Genomic DNA, 19,727 nt, shown 5'->3' with positions numbered 1-19,727 from the left:
AGTATCAGAGTTGTGAAGCAACAAATCTGCACTATGCTTTGCAAATCTGAGTGGCATTCCTCTCCCACTATGTGTTCTGTACTCTTAATCTCAAGATTTTCCATAGCACGTAGTAAAGATTTGAAACTTTTCCAGGTGAAATATGGAATGCTAAGAGAATTATGTGATAGAATTGTAATTAAACAGTGGTGCAAAAATTTTGTTACTTCACCTAATTCTTGGGCATATTTTTGGGAGTGAGGCATTTTATTTTGTTTTGACACTTGGTTTAAAATAGTATTTTCATTTCAACTATTTCAGTAAGCAAACTGAGGTTACATGAGGCTAGAAATTTTACTTAATTCCAAAATGTCAAAACAATTCATTCTCTCTGATGCATTTCCAGACGGTAAAAGCATAGTCTTGAGAGTTGGTCTTGTCTTTAAATAGGGCATCTTACTTTTATCTTTTTGTAAGCTCTTCCTTGATTTCCATTTTGTCTCCCATTACTTGTCATTGATTTAATCTGTTAGATTATCTGTCACTAATAATCTAATGCAGTTAAAGGAGACAATCCCCACAGAGTGTTAATTAAAGGCAAATGGCATAAATATGTCAATTGGCTATCAGGACAACTAGTAGATCACAGTAAGAGTAAATCACTGCAGAAGGAATGCCATTTTAACACATGGCTAGCTTTATGCTACTTTTAATCACTGTTACTATTTTATTATTGAAAATCACCCTGAAAATATATATTTATAAAAATATGTGTGTGGTATAGAAAACTATTAATGGGGAAGTCTTTGACACCTTAAAGCATCTTCCACCCCACAAAGCAGATGCTGCTAATTCATTCGTTTTTGAAAATTTGTAGTATTGTAGTTTTCTTTTTTAAAAAAAATCTTATGTGATTGCTTTTGACGGGAGAGCAATTACAGTTTTGCATGAGCTAATAGTTGTTACACTTGGCCGCTCATCTTGTTTAAATTCCAATATCAGAATTAATTACAGGAAGCTTTTACAGCTTTCAAGCAGCTTTGCAGTTTTTATTAAGGGAGGATCACATTTCAGAGACACAGCTCCTCCTAGCTGAGCCTTCTTTCTCTATCTGGGTCTCTTTGAACCCTGAGACTCTTCTTAAGAGAGACATCTAGTTATGCTATTACTGATGGAAGCTAGTTATGCTTTTACTGATGAGACTGCACCAAGCAGCTCTTAAATTTTGGAGTGCTTTAAAAAAAGAAAGAGCTGTAAATACCTATCGGTTTCATTGTCTGTTTTGCACACCGATTAATCTGACCTCTGATAATATGAGGCAGCAGGCAACTGATCAGCATGTCCTTTGTTCAGCCTTTCAAACCAGCATTTTTACGCGGAAAAAAACCTTACCAAGCATTTGCCACTTTCTCCTCTCAGCCTTTTGTTTCTTCCCTGTATTGAATGGGATCAAATTCCATGGGATCAAGTAGTCCTGGCAAAGCTGGCTTTTAGAGGGTCTTGAAATTTGCATCTTTTTCAGAGGGTGGAGTTGGCAGTCCATATATTCAGGCTTACGTGCTGTGGCAAGAGTCTTAGATGTTATAGATGTTTCACCTTTTTATTTTAACTCTTCTGGCCTCCCTTCTTCTCATCTTTTAGGTGGTCAAGACGATAGGCTTACGCGAAGTCTGGTACTTTGGTCTTCAGTATGTGGATAACAAAGGATTCCCAACCTGGCTGAAGCTTGACAAAAAGGTAAATAAAATGAACTGAAATGGAAAATACAGCCACAGCTGTGCACTAGCCGCCTTAGCTGCATCTCTGCATTACTTTATTATACAAGAAGGGCACACAGATAATATTGAGAGTGTGAACTTGATCATTATTGGTCTGCAATGGGACTTACAGTACAATGAGACATTCGTTTGGGCCTGGCAGACACTAGGGAGCCATCTATATCAGGAGTTCAATCCAGTAATCCCAGCAATTGCTGTGGTGACTTCCAGAGGTTAAAATGCTTAGTATGGGAAACTCCATTTAAGAAAAAAGAGATGCAGTGTTACAACTATTCAGTCCTCTGGTGACTAACGGCCTGGCAAACAAGAGTTCTTGCTTAATTTCTGAATACTGACTGTTTGTACATAGTCTAGTCTCAGCTTGTCTGTTGCCTACTCCAAATAGCTGGCTATTGTGTTTATTTCAATTAGCGGAACTTCTCGGTATACATTGCTTAATCTCTGCAGGACTAGTTGCCAAATTGCCTAGAATAAATTGTTCTCGCAGATTAGTGAATTACCATGTGGAGACTAGTATAGACCTATTCCTTGTTCTAAAGCCTTCAGGATTTTTAAATAAAACAAGCCATGTGTGTTCCTGTGTTGTCATAGCTTTCTCTTTTCCAGCTTACGGTTGCTATTATGGCTGATGCTTTGGTGAAAAACATGATAGCATTGTACTGCAGTTCTGTTCTGTCTGAGATAATTTATTCCTCTTGCCATCCTAGCAAACATTCAGCATGAGCTGTACATAATATTGATATACCTTAGGAATGCTGATGCACTAGTAATTTGTATAATGAGCAAAGTGGCTGAAAGCATGCACGCATTACTTCATCACACATCTAAGCATCTATTTATTTAATAAATTATGCTCCGTTTTTTCACCATGCATCTCAAAGCTGCTTAAGAAAAGGCAAAACATACATTGTTGCAAAAAGATAGCTACTATGAGGCTGCCCTTTGACTTAAATAAATGAACAGCCCCAATCAAAAGTAGCACCAAAGAATGGAGTACAAAATAGGATGTGAAGAGCAAAATCGCCTCTTGGCAAGTGGGAAGCCTTATGGTCACAATGCTAAGGACAGTGTTCAACTGAATAATTGTGTGAGTAGAATGACACCTGCTTGTGCAAGTGGACTCCACCACCACCGTCGCCCCATGCCATCCTCAGTTATACTCCAAAGGGATAGGGGAAACCACAGAACAAATTTAGAACGGGTATGGAGTAAGGGGAGGAGTCCTGTTGTTCAAGCAGAAGTTTTTTGTCTCACACAAGGAGCTATTTAGAGTTTCTATGCAACTCTAAGGCTGACAACCAGAAGACTTAACTTTGAATAATGTGTTCAGAAATGTTAATAGTCAACAATAATTTGCTAACATTCAATTGTGTTTTGACATGCTGCTCATGTTTTGCTGCTGCTCCCTCCTTGCCCCCTCTGCATTTCAGGTCTCTGCTCAAGAGGTCAGGAAAGAGAACCCTCTGCAGTTCAAATTCCGTGCCAAGTTCTACCCTGAAGATGTATCTGAGGAGCTGATCCAGGACATCACACAGAAGCTGTTCTTCCTGCAGGTGAAAGAAGGAATCCTTAGTGATGAAATCTATTGCCCACCTGAAACTGCAGTCCTCCTTGGGTCTTACGCTGTGCAAGCCAAATATGGAGACTACAATAAAGAACTGCACAAGCCTGGATACCTCAGTTCTGAACGCCTCATTCCCCAAAGGTGAGAACGTCTCATGGAAAATTTAGGGACAGGGCTTCTCTGGGGAATTTTAAGCCCATTTTTTAAAACTTAGACATACACAAGTTTAAACTAGAGCTTACAACTTTCTCACCTCATGGCTTTTCTTTTTGTTTGTTTTTTGTATATTTAGAGTAATGGACCAACATAAACTCTCTAGAGAACAGTGGGAAGAACGGATCCAGGTCTGGCATGCCGAACATGGTGGAATGCTCAAGTGAGTTATGGCACTGAAGGGGTCTGTCTGTTTTCTTGAGCCCACATTTTGCATTTCTCACCAGCTCTTAGATGAAAGGTAACCCTGTAGCAAAGAACTTGCAACAGGTTCTTTACATATATCTTGCTCTGGCCCGTCATCTTCTCTGCATGCCTGATACATAATTGTCCGTTGATGTATGTAGAAATTCCTGTGCTGGGCACAATGTGTGGGCGAAGCACAACATGATAGACTGGAATTTTTGAAATGCTCTTGAAAGTACACAGGTGGGGTTAAATTCAATGAGTGTGTAAGCAAACACGTGTAGTGTTCAACGAGTGTAGTGTCTATGTACCTGTGCATACAATAGAGATGAGTTGTACAAATCAACAATTGCACACTCCTCCACCCAAACACTTGCACGTGTGTACAGGTAGTTTGTATCTGTTCAGTGCGACTTCTGAACAAGCTTATAGGCAAAAGCTTTAGAGGATTAGCAAAGCTGGAAGTTTATTTATGGAAGTATTTCTATTGTACCATATCATAAAATATCAGGGCGGTGTACAAAAATAAAAAAGTTATTAAAAGCAATAGAAAAAAAATAATTGTGGTGAGTGGCTAGTTAAAAAGCTGTGAAGGCCTGTTGGCATAAAGATGTCTTCAAGGGATGCCTGGAAATCCAGAGGGAAGGATGGCAGCCCATCACTTCTGGAAGAGTGTTCCACAGCATGGCGTCAGCAATACTAAATGTCCAACTTCTAGCTAAGGCCAGTTGGGCCTCTGCTGTAACCTGGGTACAACTAACAGGTCTCATGTTGGACAAGAAATAAGTAATATTGTATTCTTTTTGTAGTAAGGTGGTGTTTGTTAGTCTCCTCCTGTTACCCCAATGAGTGCATTTATTTTCCCACTGGCACAAAGGTCTTTGTATATATCAGTCTTAAAAGAGAAACATCATCTAACATTTCCTACGTATGATTTCCTTGTCAACCAGAGAGAATGCCATGCTGGAATACCTGAAGATTGCCCAGGATCTGGAGATGTATGGAATCAACTACTTTGAAATCAAGAATAAGAAAGGGACTGATCTCTGGCTGGGAGTAGATGCACTTGGGCTGAACATTTATGAGAAGGACGACAAGTAAGCGGATGTTTTATTATTCCTTTGAGGTTGAAGAGCAGGCATTAGTGCCAGATAATTCTCTTGTTATCTGTGCTTTGTATTTTTATGGCAGCCTTATCAAAGCAAGTCACCTTGGTGTGCTGAATGCGGTTGTGCTGGGAAACACGTGGCCCCAAAGTGACTTGCCTTTACTATCTCCAAACTGCGACCTGTTTTCCCCTTAACTCGTATACTAGCCCTTTAGAAAGGCAGGCAGGGGTCAAACGGAAGAATCCATTATATGGTGTAAAGGTAAGCCATATATCAGATCCTAATGATAGGGCTGGCAGAAACTTGGATCCAACTTCATCAAAACATTGTGCACAAGCAGAATTAATTGGGAGGAATTCAACATTGCACTTTGGCAATCATTCTGTCAAGACAAGCATTTTGGCTTGTCAGATGGAATGATTTCATCTTCTCCTGAACCCCCAGAGCCAATTTTGAGGGGTGGGGAGAAGGGGGAAAACCCCACTGTGCAAATTAAGTTACTGCATTCATTAGTTGAATCCTGCCCATTATCTCTTAACTGATTGCTGGTAGGTGTCTACCAACATCTGAAGCAGACAGGACTCTAGGGCCATTCAGAGCCAATATACAATATATTCAAGTTGGAGAGAGCACTTTAACTCACTTTTGTTAGTGGCTGGCTCCAGCCGTGAGCCATTTGTGCGCACCTGTCCTTAGATGGCTAGGTTGGGGTCAAACTGGAAGCAAATTAGGTTGTGTTCTCTGCCATACACAAATTTGTAGCTGATCTTCTTTCATTAGGTAGCTGTGAGATCTCTAGTTTTGGAAGAAGAGTGGGGAAACAGCAGACTGGTAATCAGGGAGCAAGAGAGAAGAAACTTAATGGGGACAAAATGTAAAAGAAAACTAGTCCTATTCACGCGCTGCAGAGTTAAAGGATATGAGCTTGGAAGAATCTGAAATAAAGAACATACCTTTTTGCCAGTACTAACTTTGCTTTGTCCTCTCTGTTCAAGGTAAACCATAAGCCCATATGACTAGAGATGTTCAAGCAGTTTATGGAAATAGGATAGAACAGGTCTTCATGTTGATTTTAAATGAAATAGTCTTGGGATGGTAGAGTAGGAGAGAGATTTTTCTGAAATGCTAAGGTGCACCATCACCCAGAAAACAAGGAGTGTCACTCTAGGTATTGCATGAGTGAAACTACCTCTAGTTTTAGTGTAGCCATAGTCATTCAAACAGGTTTTGCAAGCTATCGACACTTCAGAAAGGAAACTTTGCCTCTGAAGGAAAATCAGGGGAGGGGCAAACATGCATAGCAAAGTAAGCACTGGGACACCTGAAAATTAACTCATAACCTTCATGATATGAAGAGGCTGGATCTGTGTTTATGCAGTTAGATGTCTGTTTGCTTAAATGAATTAGAGCTGGGTTGCACGTGAAGGGCTGTAGGTAGGAATGGCCAGGTAGGAAAAAAGAGAAGGGGGCCCTGCACATTTTATTAGTTGTTTAGAGCAACCTTCTCCAACCTGGTGCACTTAAGATATTTTGGAAGGCAACATTTGGAAGGCAACAAGTTGGGGGAAGTCTGGTGTAGAAAAGGAATTTCAGCAGGTTTAGCTTGCATAGCTTGTCATGCCTGTTGGAACTTCCTCTTCTACACAACTGTGTCAGAACCCAGTCTTCTTTCTTTTTTTCCCCTTTCCTTTTTTGCATCTGGCCACCTTAGCTGCAGGGCAGAATAGGGCAGAACCACACCTGTGGTTAATAGAGCTTAACATAGAAATATTAGTGCCACTGCTTTTCATAATGAAAACAAAATTATAGTTATTCTGCATGTAATTATTGTGTTGGTGTTTTAAAGTGGCAGACAGAAGGGATACATTAAATTTTAGTGTTACGGTTATAATTTTATAGATTGTCCTTCTAGAGATGGGATTGAACAGAGGGAGCATTTTGACACCTTTTATCATAAGAGATGTGCAATACACATATATAAAGTAAATGGGTATCAACATATTGAGTGGATTTTAATAGTTTGCTTGGCTTTAAAGCGGAAATTGTGATAGTCTGCCACTAACTGGGAGTGAATTTTTGACATGAATAAAACCTGTATAGAAATGAATTGATGGGCAAGGTTCAACTAAGCTTCCATAAGATAGTTTCTTTGGTTCTTTTCAATCCGTTTGTATCAGAAGGACAGGAAATTTAGGATGGTTGAAAGCACAACAACCCCAGAAAAAGTAATGCATTAAAGCACCAGTGAATAAGCACTAAAAAAAAAAAAAATAATGCAGATTTACATAAAGTTTGCTATGCAAATTTGCATAAATATACTTTCAGAAATAATTGCCTCTCATCCTAACGGGGAACAAGACTTTGGCCATGTGACCTGCGTGTTCTGCAGGTGTGAACCCTCCATGGGCAAATTCAAAGCGACTGTTGCACCTCACCCTTCATATGATTATTTATATTTTCACCAGATTTGGACTAGACAGCCTTTCAAACAGAGGACTGTCCTCCCTAAAGTAGGACACATGGCTGCCCAGCTGTCCCAAAAGGCAAAACTCAAAAGTCACAAAAACCAGGGAAATGGCAGCCACCCCAAAATACCCAAACAATAGCACATCTCAAGAAAGAAGTAAATCTCCACCTGTGAAGGGGGAAAGGAATACATATACCCCACTCAGAAAGGCAGCACACAAGTGTGCATACACACAACAAAACAAAAGGCATTCTGCACACAACCCCCCAAGCAAGCACCAGTAGGATCCCTTTTCTTAATAATAATAATAATAATAAGGTGTAGCAAGAAAGACCCTCGCTGACCAGCCCCTCCATTCCTTTGTTGAGAGGAAGTCTTTGGTCTTAACCTGAGCCCCAGAGGTATTCTGAGGAAAGGAGATGAAGAGGGAAAGAGACTGAAGGTCTGAACTGTTTTCTAGCCAGCCCAGCACTGCCCGAGTTAAAAGAAGAAAAAGAAAAAAGGGAGGGGCAAAGGACCTCCAGCTGAGGGTGACATAATATCTGTGGGGCCCCAGATCTAAGAAAAATCAATACCTAGGGTTAGAACTACAGGCCCCAGCCCTGAGATGAAAGTGAAAAATGGTTTGCTTTTACGTAATTGCTTGTCTACATAGGACCAAACCCGACAGTAACAATGCTGTAGAGATCTGACCCTTTTTATATTTAAGCATTGTCACATTCAAGACAATTTATGTATAAAATCAATGTATCTTCTTGAAAAGCAAAACCATAATAATTTTGTGCTTGCAGATTAACTCCCAAGATTGGCTTCCCTTGGAGTGAGATCAGAAACATCTCTTTCAATGACAAGAAGTTTGTCATAAAACCAATTGATAAGAAAGCTCCAGTAAGTATAGCCGATGACGAGTATTCCTGCCAAATTGAGAATGTTAACTTCCATCTTTACTCTGATACTTTTTATGCTAATAGCTCAGTTGTGGATTGTATGTGTCAGCAATCCCCCAGTACTTCAGCTCATAGGTATTAAATTCCTTATTAAAGGATCAAGAAAAGAAATGGTGGCATAAAAGGTAACATTGACCTAATAGAAAATTATTGCCGTTCAGTTGTGTCCCCTCCCCCTTTTAGTATTTTCTCCAAAATGTTCTTTGTGACCTTAATCTGTAGTATGTACTTCAGAGACCACAGCAGCAATGACTCATTAACTCTTCCCAGCAACGACTCAGATTACTGTTTCCTGTATCTGATGGAAAGATTTCCTCCTGAGGCTTCTAAATATCTCACCCCATAGACCACTTGCTGTAAATAATTTGTATTTGCTAATTGCCTTTGCCCCCCCCCCCCCAATACCCCTCCAATGTATTGGTGAGAGGGCTTGGTGACTCCTTGGTGACTCCAGCAGGTGACTCCTGCTGCTTTGCTACACTGAAAGCCTTTATTTCCATGAGATAAATCTGATTGGCGACAATGAATTAATGAAACGCTCCTTTATTCTTGTGTGCATAAGCTTTCCATGCCAGATAGTTGTTCATTATGTTGTAATTTATATACAAAATATTTGTGAATCTTGGGCATAGCTGGTCTTGTACAAACTGGGATGCACTTTTAAAAAGAGATTTTTCATGAGGCTATTCCAGAAATTTGTTGTAGCCCAGGGAAGGGCATTGTGTCTATACTTAAAAATTTCTGAGCACACAAAATGCTTCGCAGTCTTTGACTGTGATACGCAGTGAGCACTAGCAAGGTTCTCCTGTTGGCAATTGTAGAGGAAGAAAAGCCTTTGTGTGTGCAGGGCACTGGATCACAACCCACATGGATCTTGGGAAAGTGGGTCCAGAAATTCAAGGGTTCTCATTCCTTTTACTTAAAAAGAACTGCTATTAAAAGTCAATTTCATACACAGTAATCTGCATAAAAGGATACTCTCTCAAATGAAATGCGCACGTCTTTATAGCCATTATCAAAGCTCAATGAATGTCTTTTCTCATGAGCATAGTAGTCTGTGAAAACCTTGGTAACAAAAAAACGCTCAACCACTACTGCACTATTTATCCTATTAGGAGTGGGAATTGAGAAGCTGTATAGGCATCCAGTTCAGAGAAACACTGAAGACATGGTGACCTCTGTGCTTTTAAAAGAAACATACACTGCTCTTTGGATGATTAAGGCATGCCTTCTGTTAAGCTAATAGAAGCTTGGAATTATTAGGGAACTAAGAGCCATTGAGGTGTAGGAATTGGACTGAGGAAGTTGGACTGCAAATACTTAGCTCAGCTCTAAACAAACATGACTTGCCCCAAGTCACTATCTACCTCAGCCTAAATTGCCTCACAAGGCTGTTAGGCTAAAGGGGGATTTTAATTCTCATTACTGTGAGGTCCTGACATACAAGTATGATAAATAGCAAGAAAATGTAACTTTGCAGTTCAGTAGAACTGGCAAGATGCAGGTTTGTGCCAAGTTTACTTTGGTGAAACAGCAGTGTAACTTGTTTCAATAAAAAGCTCAGTGTTGGTAAAAAATAAATGTGATAAAAGTTATCTCCAAAGTATTGGACATCATTTTGTTTAAGCATTTTTCATAGCTTTGAAGTACACAGTCAGGGAAAAAGGCAAAGTATTATTATTATTATTATTAATAATAATAATAATAAAATAAAAACACTGTTTTAAAGCTGACTGTATGGAGAAGTGAAATATTTGTTTCCTCTGCCACATGAATGGTTTGGTCCAGTTATTTGACAAAATGCTCTCCTTTCAGACTACATCCCATGCCGAGTACATTAATTGGTGCAGTATATGACTTCAGAGTAATAGGAAAATTAAAGTATACATCTCATTGACACACTTAAAAACAAACAAACCAGAGTTATAGACACTTTTATTGTACTGTTTTTCTTAACTTCAAATTCCATTTCCATAGTAGCATCAAAATCTCTAGTCTGCATTTGCTTCCCCTAAGTTCTCTTTTCTCTCAATATTTGGGCCTTCGCTCATCATTCTAAAGCGACACACCATGTGTAAGTTTCAGGGGGAAAACAAGGCCCCATACAATTAAAACACATAAGCTGTTGTAATAGGATGCTGCCTGTGTTTTCCATTAACAAAGAACTAAGGACTGAGTGAGTGGGGAAGATGAGAATGCTTGTGGGAAGCCCAAGTAGATGATTTTTTTTTTACTTACTTACTTTCCCCCCTTCCTCCTTCTGCCAGGACTTTGTGTTTTATGCTCCTCGTCTAAGAATTAACAAGAGGATCCTGCAGCTGTGCATGGGAAATCATGAGCTGTACATGCGCCGTAGGAAACCTGACACCATTGAGGTCCAACAGATGAAAGCCCAGGCCCGTGAAGAGAAGCACCAGAAGCAGCTAGAAAGGTACTCGTGGTGGTGGAGGACAGTGGTGGGAAGGGTGTGGTTCACTTGAATGGAAAAAGTGGCTGGGCCTAATGTGTTGTCTTCAATAAAACTTGGCAGAGGTATAGATTGGTGGTGAGGGTAAAATGCCACCACTGCAAGGGTAGAAATCTAGAGCAGTGTTTCCCAACCTTGTGCCTCCAGCTGTTTTTTGGACTACAATTCCCATCATCCCTTGCCACTGGTCTTGCTAGTCAGGGATGATGGGAGTTGTAGTTCAAAAACAGCTGGAGGCACAAGGTTGGGAAACACTGATCTAGAGAACTCAGTTTTTCTTGCTAAATGTAGGCATGCACACTTAGCTGAGAAGAGGTAACATAAAGCAATAGGTAACTATTTAAAGAAATTGTTGTATTGCTTTATTTTGCAAACTGCCTTAGGTGCCTTTCCAAAAGGGCTATATATAAATGCAATAAATGGCTATTAAAATAAATAATATTGGATCACAATAGAACTGTGACGTCCAGCATTTTGTATCCCATATCAAGGTGTTCCAGAGAGCCATTTTAATCAGTCTTAACCACTATAATGCAGTAATATGGCAACTAAGCAGAACCAAACCAGGGAACTCATACTCTTGGAATCTCTATTCTTCCTCCTTTATGAAGGCTTCTTTTTATCAGTTTAGCAATTAACCCTGTAGCATATTCTATGTTGCACTGGTGCTGCCTACCATGCTCCCCCAAATAAACTCAAAGATTCATGAAGTCATCCCTATAATGTGATGCCTACCCAGAATGGAGCTAACAGAAGTCATATCTGCAGTGGGTAAAGCCTGGTGAGCAGCTAAATTCCCTGATTCTGTCTGGCACAGTTCCATACTTTGTAATTTCTTCCTAGTTTCTTAATTTGAGAGCTTGTGACACCTGATTGTTGCCGCCTCCCTGGATGCAGCCACAGGAGTGTTTGAATGCCATATTTTCATCAAGCGTCTGTCATTATAGAAAATCACAGAAAAGAAAAGCTTTTCACCCCAGCACAGGATAGTTGTGTAGGGATAAGCAGACTTGTAACCTCCAGAGTTTTGAAGCAATTTATTTTTCTATCCATTACAGGCAACAGCTAGAAAATGAAAAGAAGAAGAGAGAGACAATTGAGAAGGAGAAAGAGCAGATGCTAAGGGAGAAGGAAGAACTGATGATGAGACTGCAGGAATACGAACTGAAGACACAGAAAGCAGAAAAAGGTACAATTTGCCTTCATTAAACAGGCAACTGGAACCCATGGTTCCACCACTTCCTTACATTCTCAGCCCTGCTTAGACAACCAACATAGCAGTGTGTTGGCACACTATAATATCCTAACAGTGATGTCGCATGACATTTCATTGGGTTTCATGATAGAAATATACAAACCAGGATAACATCTACTTCACCAGAGCACAGGAACCACTCTCTTAATGGATGGAGGTTTTATAGGAGCTTCCTTTTAGTCTTTGAATCATTTATTACTTGTGCATATTGCTCCATAAATACAGCTGGCATTACTGCTATCTACTGTTAGATGGCTGAGCTAAGCAATTTCATAAAAACAACTTCTAAAATCTCCCTCAACTATTAATCAAACTTCCATTAATCAAACTATTTAAAAAATACGGTAGGCGCCTTGTAATCTTGTCTTACGATTATATAGATTATTCAAGATTAGATAATAACCCCAGGAAAATGGTGTTGAAAACCCAATCTAATGTCCAGTATTTGGCATATGTGGCTGTAAAGTTCCTAAAATGTCTGCACCCAGTAGTGGCAGTTCAATTGACAGGAAGCTTTTCTCTTTGCCTAAAGGGAAAATGTTAAACTGCCTGCATTGGTGGATGTTTTCCCAGCAGACCAGCCGTGAGATCTGATGCAGTGCACTGTAGTTTCCTTTACACCCTGATCTGGCTGAGCCAATATCTCTGAACAAGATTATGAAATTTAAATGCATAACATGCCACTGCCCTCCCTTTATCCTGTATCAATCCATACTTTTCCTGCATCCCTGTAAGCAGCATAATGCAAAGCTATACCTATTAAGCTTCAAAGAAGAATGTTTTATATATTGATAAGACCTTGGAATTGTCTTGGCATTCAGAAAGCAAGCTCCTCTTTGCATTTGCAGGTAGAAGACACTGAATTTGCTAAGTATCTTTATAAGGCTGGAGTTTACAGAAACACAACTTTTTATTGCGTGGCTTTTTTTCCCCGTTCCAGAGCTCTCAGACCAAATCCAAAAAGCCAGGGAGCTTGAAGATGAAAGGAGAAGGGCTCAGGAGGAAGCTGAGCGTCTAGAGAACGAGCGCTTAGCTGCTCTGCAAGCCAAGGAAGAACTGGAGAGGCAAGCAGCCGACCAGATGAAGAGTCAGGAGCAGCTGGTACGCATCCAAGGCACTTGGGAGATAAACTCTGACAATTATATAAATAGTAGCAAACGAGTTTGGCTGAATGCTACATTTGGGGGGCAAGAAAAAGTTATTGACCAAAGCAAAGCAAATCCTACAATATAGGACAAATTAATACATGGCTGAGAGTCTGTATTTCTGAGCAGTGAGTCTTGAGAATGAAAGGGGGAAATCAAGATACTGTACAGTATGGACATTTGTTTTTCATGGAATTTGTTTCCTTCCTTGCCACTCAAAGCAAATTGCAGCATGTATACAGTAGAGTAATAGAGGAAAGCATTATAACCAGAAGACATTCAAGCAATGTTTAAGAGACAGGACAAAGTGATCTCACAAAACAAATTCCATAATCTGGGCATTACCGTGGTGAAATCTCCCTCCTTGTTACCTCTAGCTACATATCAGCTGGTAGTGAGATATGCAGCAGGCCCTAATAGTAAGTTAACTCCTGCTGGAGCATCGGGCCAAAGGGCACCTGATCCAGCATCCTGTTCTCAGTGGCCAGAGATGCATATGGGAAGCCAGCAAGCAAAATCTGAGTGCAGTAGCAGTCGTCCTCCACTGTGATTGATTCCCAGTTACTGATATGCACAGGCATATTGATCATAGCCATTGTTGCTTTTTTTATTTTCTTACTATTTAAGGCATTTATATGCTGCTCAATCATTAGCATTTCTAGGGGTTTGCATAAAAATAAACCATACAGGGAAAAATAAGAATTCATAAAACCAAATAGAAACCTGAAAGGCAACCTTAAAATGTCTGCAGGAATAAGAAAGTCTTTGTCATATGCCTGACAAAGGGTGCTTGTCTAATCTCAGGTGAAAGGGCCCATAACATTAAACACAACTTCTAGTAGGTTGAGTTGTGCATCTAAGCTATTGTGGTGGCACCTAAGACAACCCCAAAGATCTCGGTGATATTAGGGATCAGGCAGGCATTAGGAAATCATGATCCCAGATTGTTAGCTAGTAGACATTCATAGCATTATCTTCTTAAATACATCCAAGTTGGTGGCCCTCTACTTAAGGTTGTCCCTCTCCGGCCAACTAAAGGGCACTGGCAAAATCATACTGGAGATAAATACCCTTTCGGTATTCTAGCTCTAAACCACTTGAGGCTTTAGGGACATAACCAGAATCTCAAATTGAACAGGAGTGGAATAACATGCCTCCCTAGAGCTGGTTCCAGCTAACACTATTGCAGTGGCATTTTGTACCTGATTTTTCATCAGTAGAACAGCGTCATCCAAAATGGGTTGCTTCCCTGTCTCTAGATCTTACTGACCAATAGTACTTCCATCTTCTCCGGATTATGTTAAAATGCTTTTCTCTCTGTCAAACAGGCTACAGAGCTTGCTGAATACACAGCCAGGATTGCACTGCTGGAAGAGGCAAGGAAACGCAAAGAGAACGAAGTAGAAGAGTGGCAGCACAGGGTAAGTGCTAAGTTTCTTTAGAGCTACGTATCAGTCTGTTTGGCCTCCAAGGGTCTAGCAGTTTTAGTCCTGCCTTGGAACTTTCAGTGCCATTAATCTGAGAGTATGGGCTACACAGTTCTGTCGAACAGTAGTTTTTGCTACTCTTCCAGCCGTAGAAGCATATGATAGGATTGTGTGGGATAGGACCATATTGTTTACTTGTATAATGCTTCTGAGGTGCTTGTCTCAAAGTGGTTTGTATAAAAATGTTTACACAATAAGTATTTGTAAAACTGCTTTATTTATAAAATAGTTTACAAATAGCCTTTTACAATCCATCTCAAACCAGTGTGTACAAGTTAATATGAAAAAATAGTAAAATCACAGTAATTTAATACAACAAATGGCCCCCAGGACACTCTTCATCCTGAGATTAAACCCCTGAAATGTTTTGAGTGCTGAAATATGACCCTTATGGGTGCTTTCTGGAGCTCCAAAAGAAGGTAGTTCCCTAGGCTACCACCATAGAGGGGGCCTTCCCCGTGGCGGCCATTGGCAGGATTACAATGCAGCTAAGAGACCCTCCCAACGGCTGAGCACAATGTTCAGACAGGGCAGCAGGGAGAGAGGCTCTCTTTTAGGTATCCTGATCCTTGGTTTGGGGTTTTCGAAATTAAAACCAAAGCCTTGGTACTTGGGCTGCTAGCTTGTTACTAGCCATTCACCTCTTTTAGGAGAAGTGTATTATGTCTGTGATGGGGCATTCCACTGAGTTACCTCACTGCAGCCTTCTGCACCACTTGTGGCTTCCAGACCAACCTCAGGCAAAGCCCCACAGAAGAAGAGTGCTCCTTGTTCTGTACCCACCGGAATCCTAGTAAAATGTATTTTGTCTAAATTTTCTTTCTGGTTCCATTACAATAGGCTATAGAAGCCCAAGAAGATCTTGTAAAAACAAAAGAGGAGCTGCACTTGGTGATGACTGCTCCACCTCCTCCACCCCCACCTGTGTATGAGCCAGTGAACTACCATGTCCATGACAACCTTCAGGATGAAGGAACCGAGTCCTCTGGCTACAGCGCAGAATTCTCCAGTGAAGGGATCTTGGATGATCGTAACGAAGAGAAGAGAATCACTGAAGCCCAAAAGAATGAGCGTGTGCAAAAGCAGCTGAAGGTAAGATATACCTAGATCAGTTTCACATGACTGAGATGACTGCCACTCTTCATGGTTGATGATTTTGTGCGAAATGGGGCTTCAGTCCCAGTGTTTCCATCTAAAACCATACAGTAGCCACTTCATGAAACTGATTGTGTGGATCAGTAGCCACCCAGTTTGTGCTCAGCAGTATCCATGTTGCCCAAACTATCATATGCAGCTGTCCTGCGCCATGTTCAGTCCCTGGCATCTCCATGCAGGACTGGGAGAGACTTCTGCCTTGAATGCTGGAGAGCTGCTGCCAGCCAGTGTAGACAAACTGAGCTAGATGGACTGAGTGGACTCACTCAGTAGAAGGCAGCTTCCTTTGTTGGTTGTTCCAAAGAGTTGAGAGATGTTTATATCTGCTTCTTTCACTGCCCTTGTACTGAATGCTGAACCTGTTAAATGCAGACGCTAATAAATGTACCAGGAAGCTTATATGGAACTGAGGATTCTTCTATTTCATTTAATAATTGTGGGTCGTTATTGTAGGCCTCAATTGCCTATCTAAGGAAGCCTGGCATGGCTAGGATTGGAAGAAATCCAGAGTCTTCTAAATTGCCCGCAGGCTCTTATTTTTCTACACTCCTTTTGTTGTACCACTTCTAGTTGTCCTATTACAAGAAACACCGTGGCAAAGATTTTCATATCCTGGCTTCCAAGCAACAGAAGGACTGAGGAATGATGTTCTGTTATGGTCTTGTGTGCTACCTCATACTCCCCTAAGTATTTGTATGTCTGTGTAACTCATGTGTTTTAAATATTGCAGACGCTGACTGATGAACTAGCCCAGGCCAGAGATGAGAACAAGAAGACACAAAACGACCTCATTCACACAGAGAATATGCGGCAAGGACGAGACAAGTACAAGACACTGAGGCAGATCCGACAAGGCAACACCAAGCAAAGAATTGACGAGTTTGAAGCTATGTAAATGCATAAGGCAAGACTCTGGGAAAGGCAGGTTTTCAATGCTGACCTTTCTTTCTGAAGGGTCACTGAACAGTCATACCAAAAAAATAAATAATCCCCAAACCCTCACACCTGTCAGATGCTACCTGATTTTAGCTTAATACAACATCAGTTTTAAGCATACAAGGATAGCCACCACAAGGTTTTCAGTCAAGACTTGGTGAAATTTGGTCCTATGCTAGTGCCAAAAGGCTTGTCAGAATTGTTTCTTTTCCGTGTTACTATTGTGCTGCTTGTTACACTGCTTGTCTGCACCCATTTCTATAGTGTGGTAGGTATGTCCAGATTGGGGAATCAGCCTACTAGTTTGCTGCACCAGGTTGTTTCTTAAGCAGCACAGACAATTCAGGGTTGTAAAGATCTTCATGGCGTCCATCTCTTTCCCCCCCTTACACTGTTGACATTTCTACAGTGGTGGCAAGTAGTAAGTCTGAGGAAGCTTATTAATTGCACTGTTGTATTGGAGAAGTTCCCACAGTGATCATTCAGAAGCTATGCATTACAGGCACACTTGGATGCTCTTCTTACATAACAGATAGGCAGGGATATTGTTGGCCTTCAATGTTATTGAAGTGTGGTACTCCAGCTTAACCAATCAGCTGTAGTGTAGTATTTATATATACCTATGTTAAAGATGCAAGTGACAGATATAATTCTAGTTTGAAAAGGGAGGATAAAAGTTTTTTGCTTTGTATATTTTGTTACTACTTTCAGACTTAATATGAAAAGAATAATGTAAAAAATAGACAATAATTTCTAGTCTCTGAAGCCAAGGCAGTGTAGGAAACTATTTTGATCTAGAAAACATTTGTAAAGATGATTTTTTTTTTTTACTTTAAAGCAAATTGTGATAACATGGCTGTGATTCAGTATATACAATTTCACTGTACCTATTTTTTTTTCTAACAAATTTTCTAATTTTTTAAAAATGATATAGTTTCAGACTCCAACCATGAAGGGACTTTGTCAGCTTATTTTCTCTATTAAAGAGAATTTCTATGGATTTCTTCTACCACTGTGTCCATGTTAACTTCCACCCGTGAAACAATCCCACCTCAGGCTTTGGAAATCTGCTAGAATCTCAAGTGAACAATACATTGTTAGCTCTGTTCAACATGTAACTCCCTATGCTGCTTTGTACTCAAAGACGTTTTAACCGTTGTCTCCTGATAACAGTGTTGTGGGATTTGTTTGTGTAATTCACCAACAAATAAAAAAAAATCTGCAAGGCAGCATGTGTTTGAAGTTCTGTGTGATTTCCCGCCCTTCCCCCCCCATACTTTCTATTCCTGCCATCAAAGATACAGTGGTGCCTCGCAAGATGAAATTAATTCATTCCGCGAGTTGCTTCGTCTTGCGGAGCGCGGATTCCCTGGGTATTAACGGCTTTAAGAAAAAGGAAGCAAACCCGCAAGACGTTTTCGTCTTGCGAGGCACCTCGAAAAACGGAAAACCCTTTCGTCTTGCGAGGCACCACTGTATTTGAAAAATTAATGGATGGTATTGGTAAATAAAACAGCTCATCTAGTCACACTACACTGGATCTCAACTTCCTTCTATAGAGTAAGTTAATGCCCATGTGTGGTTAATGCCAATGTCTTCCACATATCCCCATAATAAGCTCCAGAGGCTCAGACTCTGTGGACCAGATGGGGCGCATGCAGAGAACTGGAGGTGGGAGAAGAGAAATCAGAAGCTCCATTGTAGATGCTTCTTGTGCAAGCAGACTTGCTTCACTGGATGTCACTTGGAACAGATGAAACAAAGGAAGAACAGAAATCATTGTAGTGATTGTATTATTAATTTATTTTATGACTGTGACATATCCTGTTTCCCTCACCCTCCATTTTATCACAATAATTAAGTCCCTTGCATATCTTGTTAAAAGACCCTTAGATTTCCTTAGACACTAGGGAGCAGATGCCTGTTAGGGTAGATAATACTACATTAATTGGCTCAATAGTACTGGGCAGCTATACAGTGGTACCTTGGTTTATGAACTTAATCCGTTCCTAAACTTTCCCTAATGAGGCCTCCTGCCACCGGTGCCTTTCTACCATTTGACTTCCGTTCTTGGACCGAGGTAAAGTTTGCAAACCAGGACACTACCGGTTTTGCGGATTTCGTAAACCGAATAGTTTGTAAACACAGCTGTTCTTAAACCAAGGTACCACTGTCTATGGAACTAAGCAAAACACCCTCTTTGTGGTATTTTCCAGTTAAAGAAGAAATAAGTGGTTTGCAAAAACAACTTTCCAAAAAGGATACATGTGTGTGCTTGTTTCCCCTAGCCCAACTAATTACATGCATAGATAAAATGCCATACATTGGGGTTTTCTTTTACTTCTGTAGATTACAGATACCAATAAATCAAAGATTTATCTCAAACGTTCATTGGAGGAGTTCTGTTCTTTGATGCTGACAAGCAGAAAGAATAGGTTGTCCAGATGCTGACATATTTTGGCTGCAGTTATAGGCGTCATCTCAAGTAATTGGTGCACAGTGCTATTGAATTTACAGGCATAGCCAGATTGATTTAGGAGAACAAAGCTGAGACTGTCAAAATAGAACAGAAATATGGAGAAAGAAAAAGGTTTGGGCTGATTATGAGAGAGAAAGAGAAGCAGGCTGCAGTGAAAATGAACAAGGGTGTTACAGCAAACATTCTTGCATTGCTTAGTCCTAGCCTTTGGAGTTTTCAAAAAGAGATGCAACCATGAAATAGTCCATCAACAGCAGCATTAAATTCCCAGTCTAATCTTGCTATTGCTTGAATTGTGCCAGGAAATAATGCCTGCTGCTCTGGCTAAGATACCCAACTAGTTTCCCAGAGAAATAGGTGAACTCTAAATTTGTAGTTGCAGATAGGTAGCCGTGTTGGTCTGCCATAGTCAAAACTTAGTCTAAATTTGTAGTTAACAAATTTAGTCTAAATTTGTAGTTAACACTTCTGGTGTTTGTGGATTTGAGGTTCTTTCACACATGCACAGCCTGACTTGCTGTGAAGCTCCTGACATACACAGAGATCAGTAAAGCTGTTCC

At 40.4% G+C, this 19,727-nt stretch overlaps 1 protein-coding gene across 1 annotated transcript in view; it reads left to right on the top strand.

Moving 5' to 3' along the window:
* Nucleotides 1-17,917, top strand: part of EZR (ezrin) — a 35,769-nt gene extending 17,852 nt beyond the window's left edge. The window contains exons 4-14 of the mRNA XM_081856517.1: nt 1,621-1,716; nt 3,188-3,462; nt 3,614-3,697; nt 4,671-4,817; nt 8,088-8,184; nt 10,511-10,674; nt 11,769-11,899; nt 12,906-13,066; nt 14,439-14,531; nt 15,438-15,689; nt 16,483-17,917. Coding sequence (XP_081712643.1) covers nt 1,621-1,716; nt 3,188-3,462; nt 3,614-3,697; nt 4,671-4,817; nt 8,088-8,184; nt 10,511-10,674; nt 11,769-11,899; nt 12,906-13,066; nt 14,439-14,531; nt 15,438-15,689; nt 16,483-16,647 — 1,665 coding nt within the window. The 3' untranslated portion in view covers nt 16,648-17,917. The remainder of the gene's footprint in view (nt 1-1,620; nt 1,717-3,187; nt 3,463-3,613; nt 3,698-4,670; nt 4,818-8,087; nt 8,185-10,510; nt 10,675-11,768; nt 11,900-12,905; nt 13,067-14,438; nt 14,532-15,437; nt 15,690-16,482) is intronic.
* Nucleotides 17,918-19,727: the final 1,810 nt, after the last annotated feature.

This window comes from Podarcis erhardii, assembly GCF_964252035.2.
Source record: "Podarcis erhardii genome assembly, chromosome: 3".
NCBI lineage: Eukaryota > Metazoa > Chordata > Lepidosauria > Squamata > Lacertidae > Podarcis > Podarcis erhardii.
This window is presented reverse-complemented; position numbering and strand designations above follow the sequence as displayed.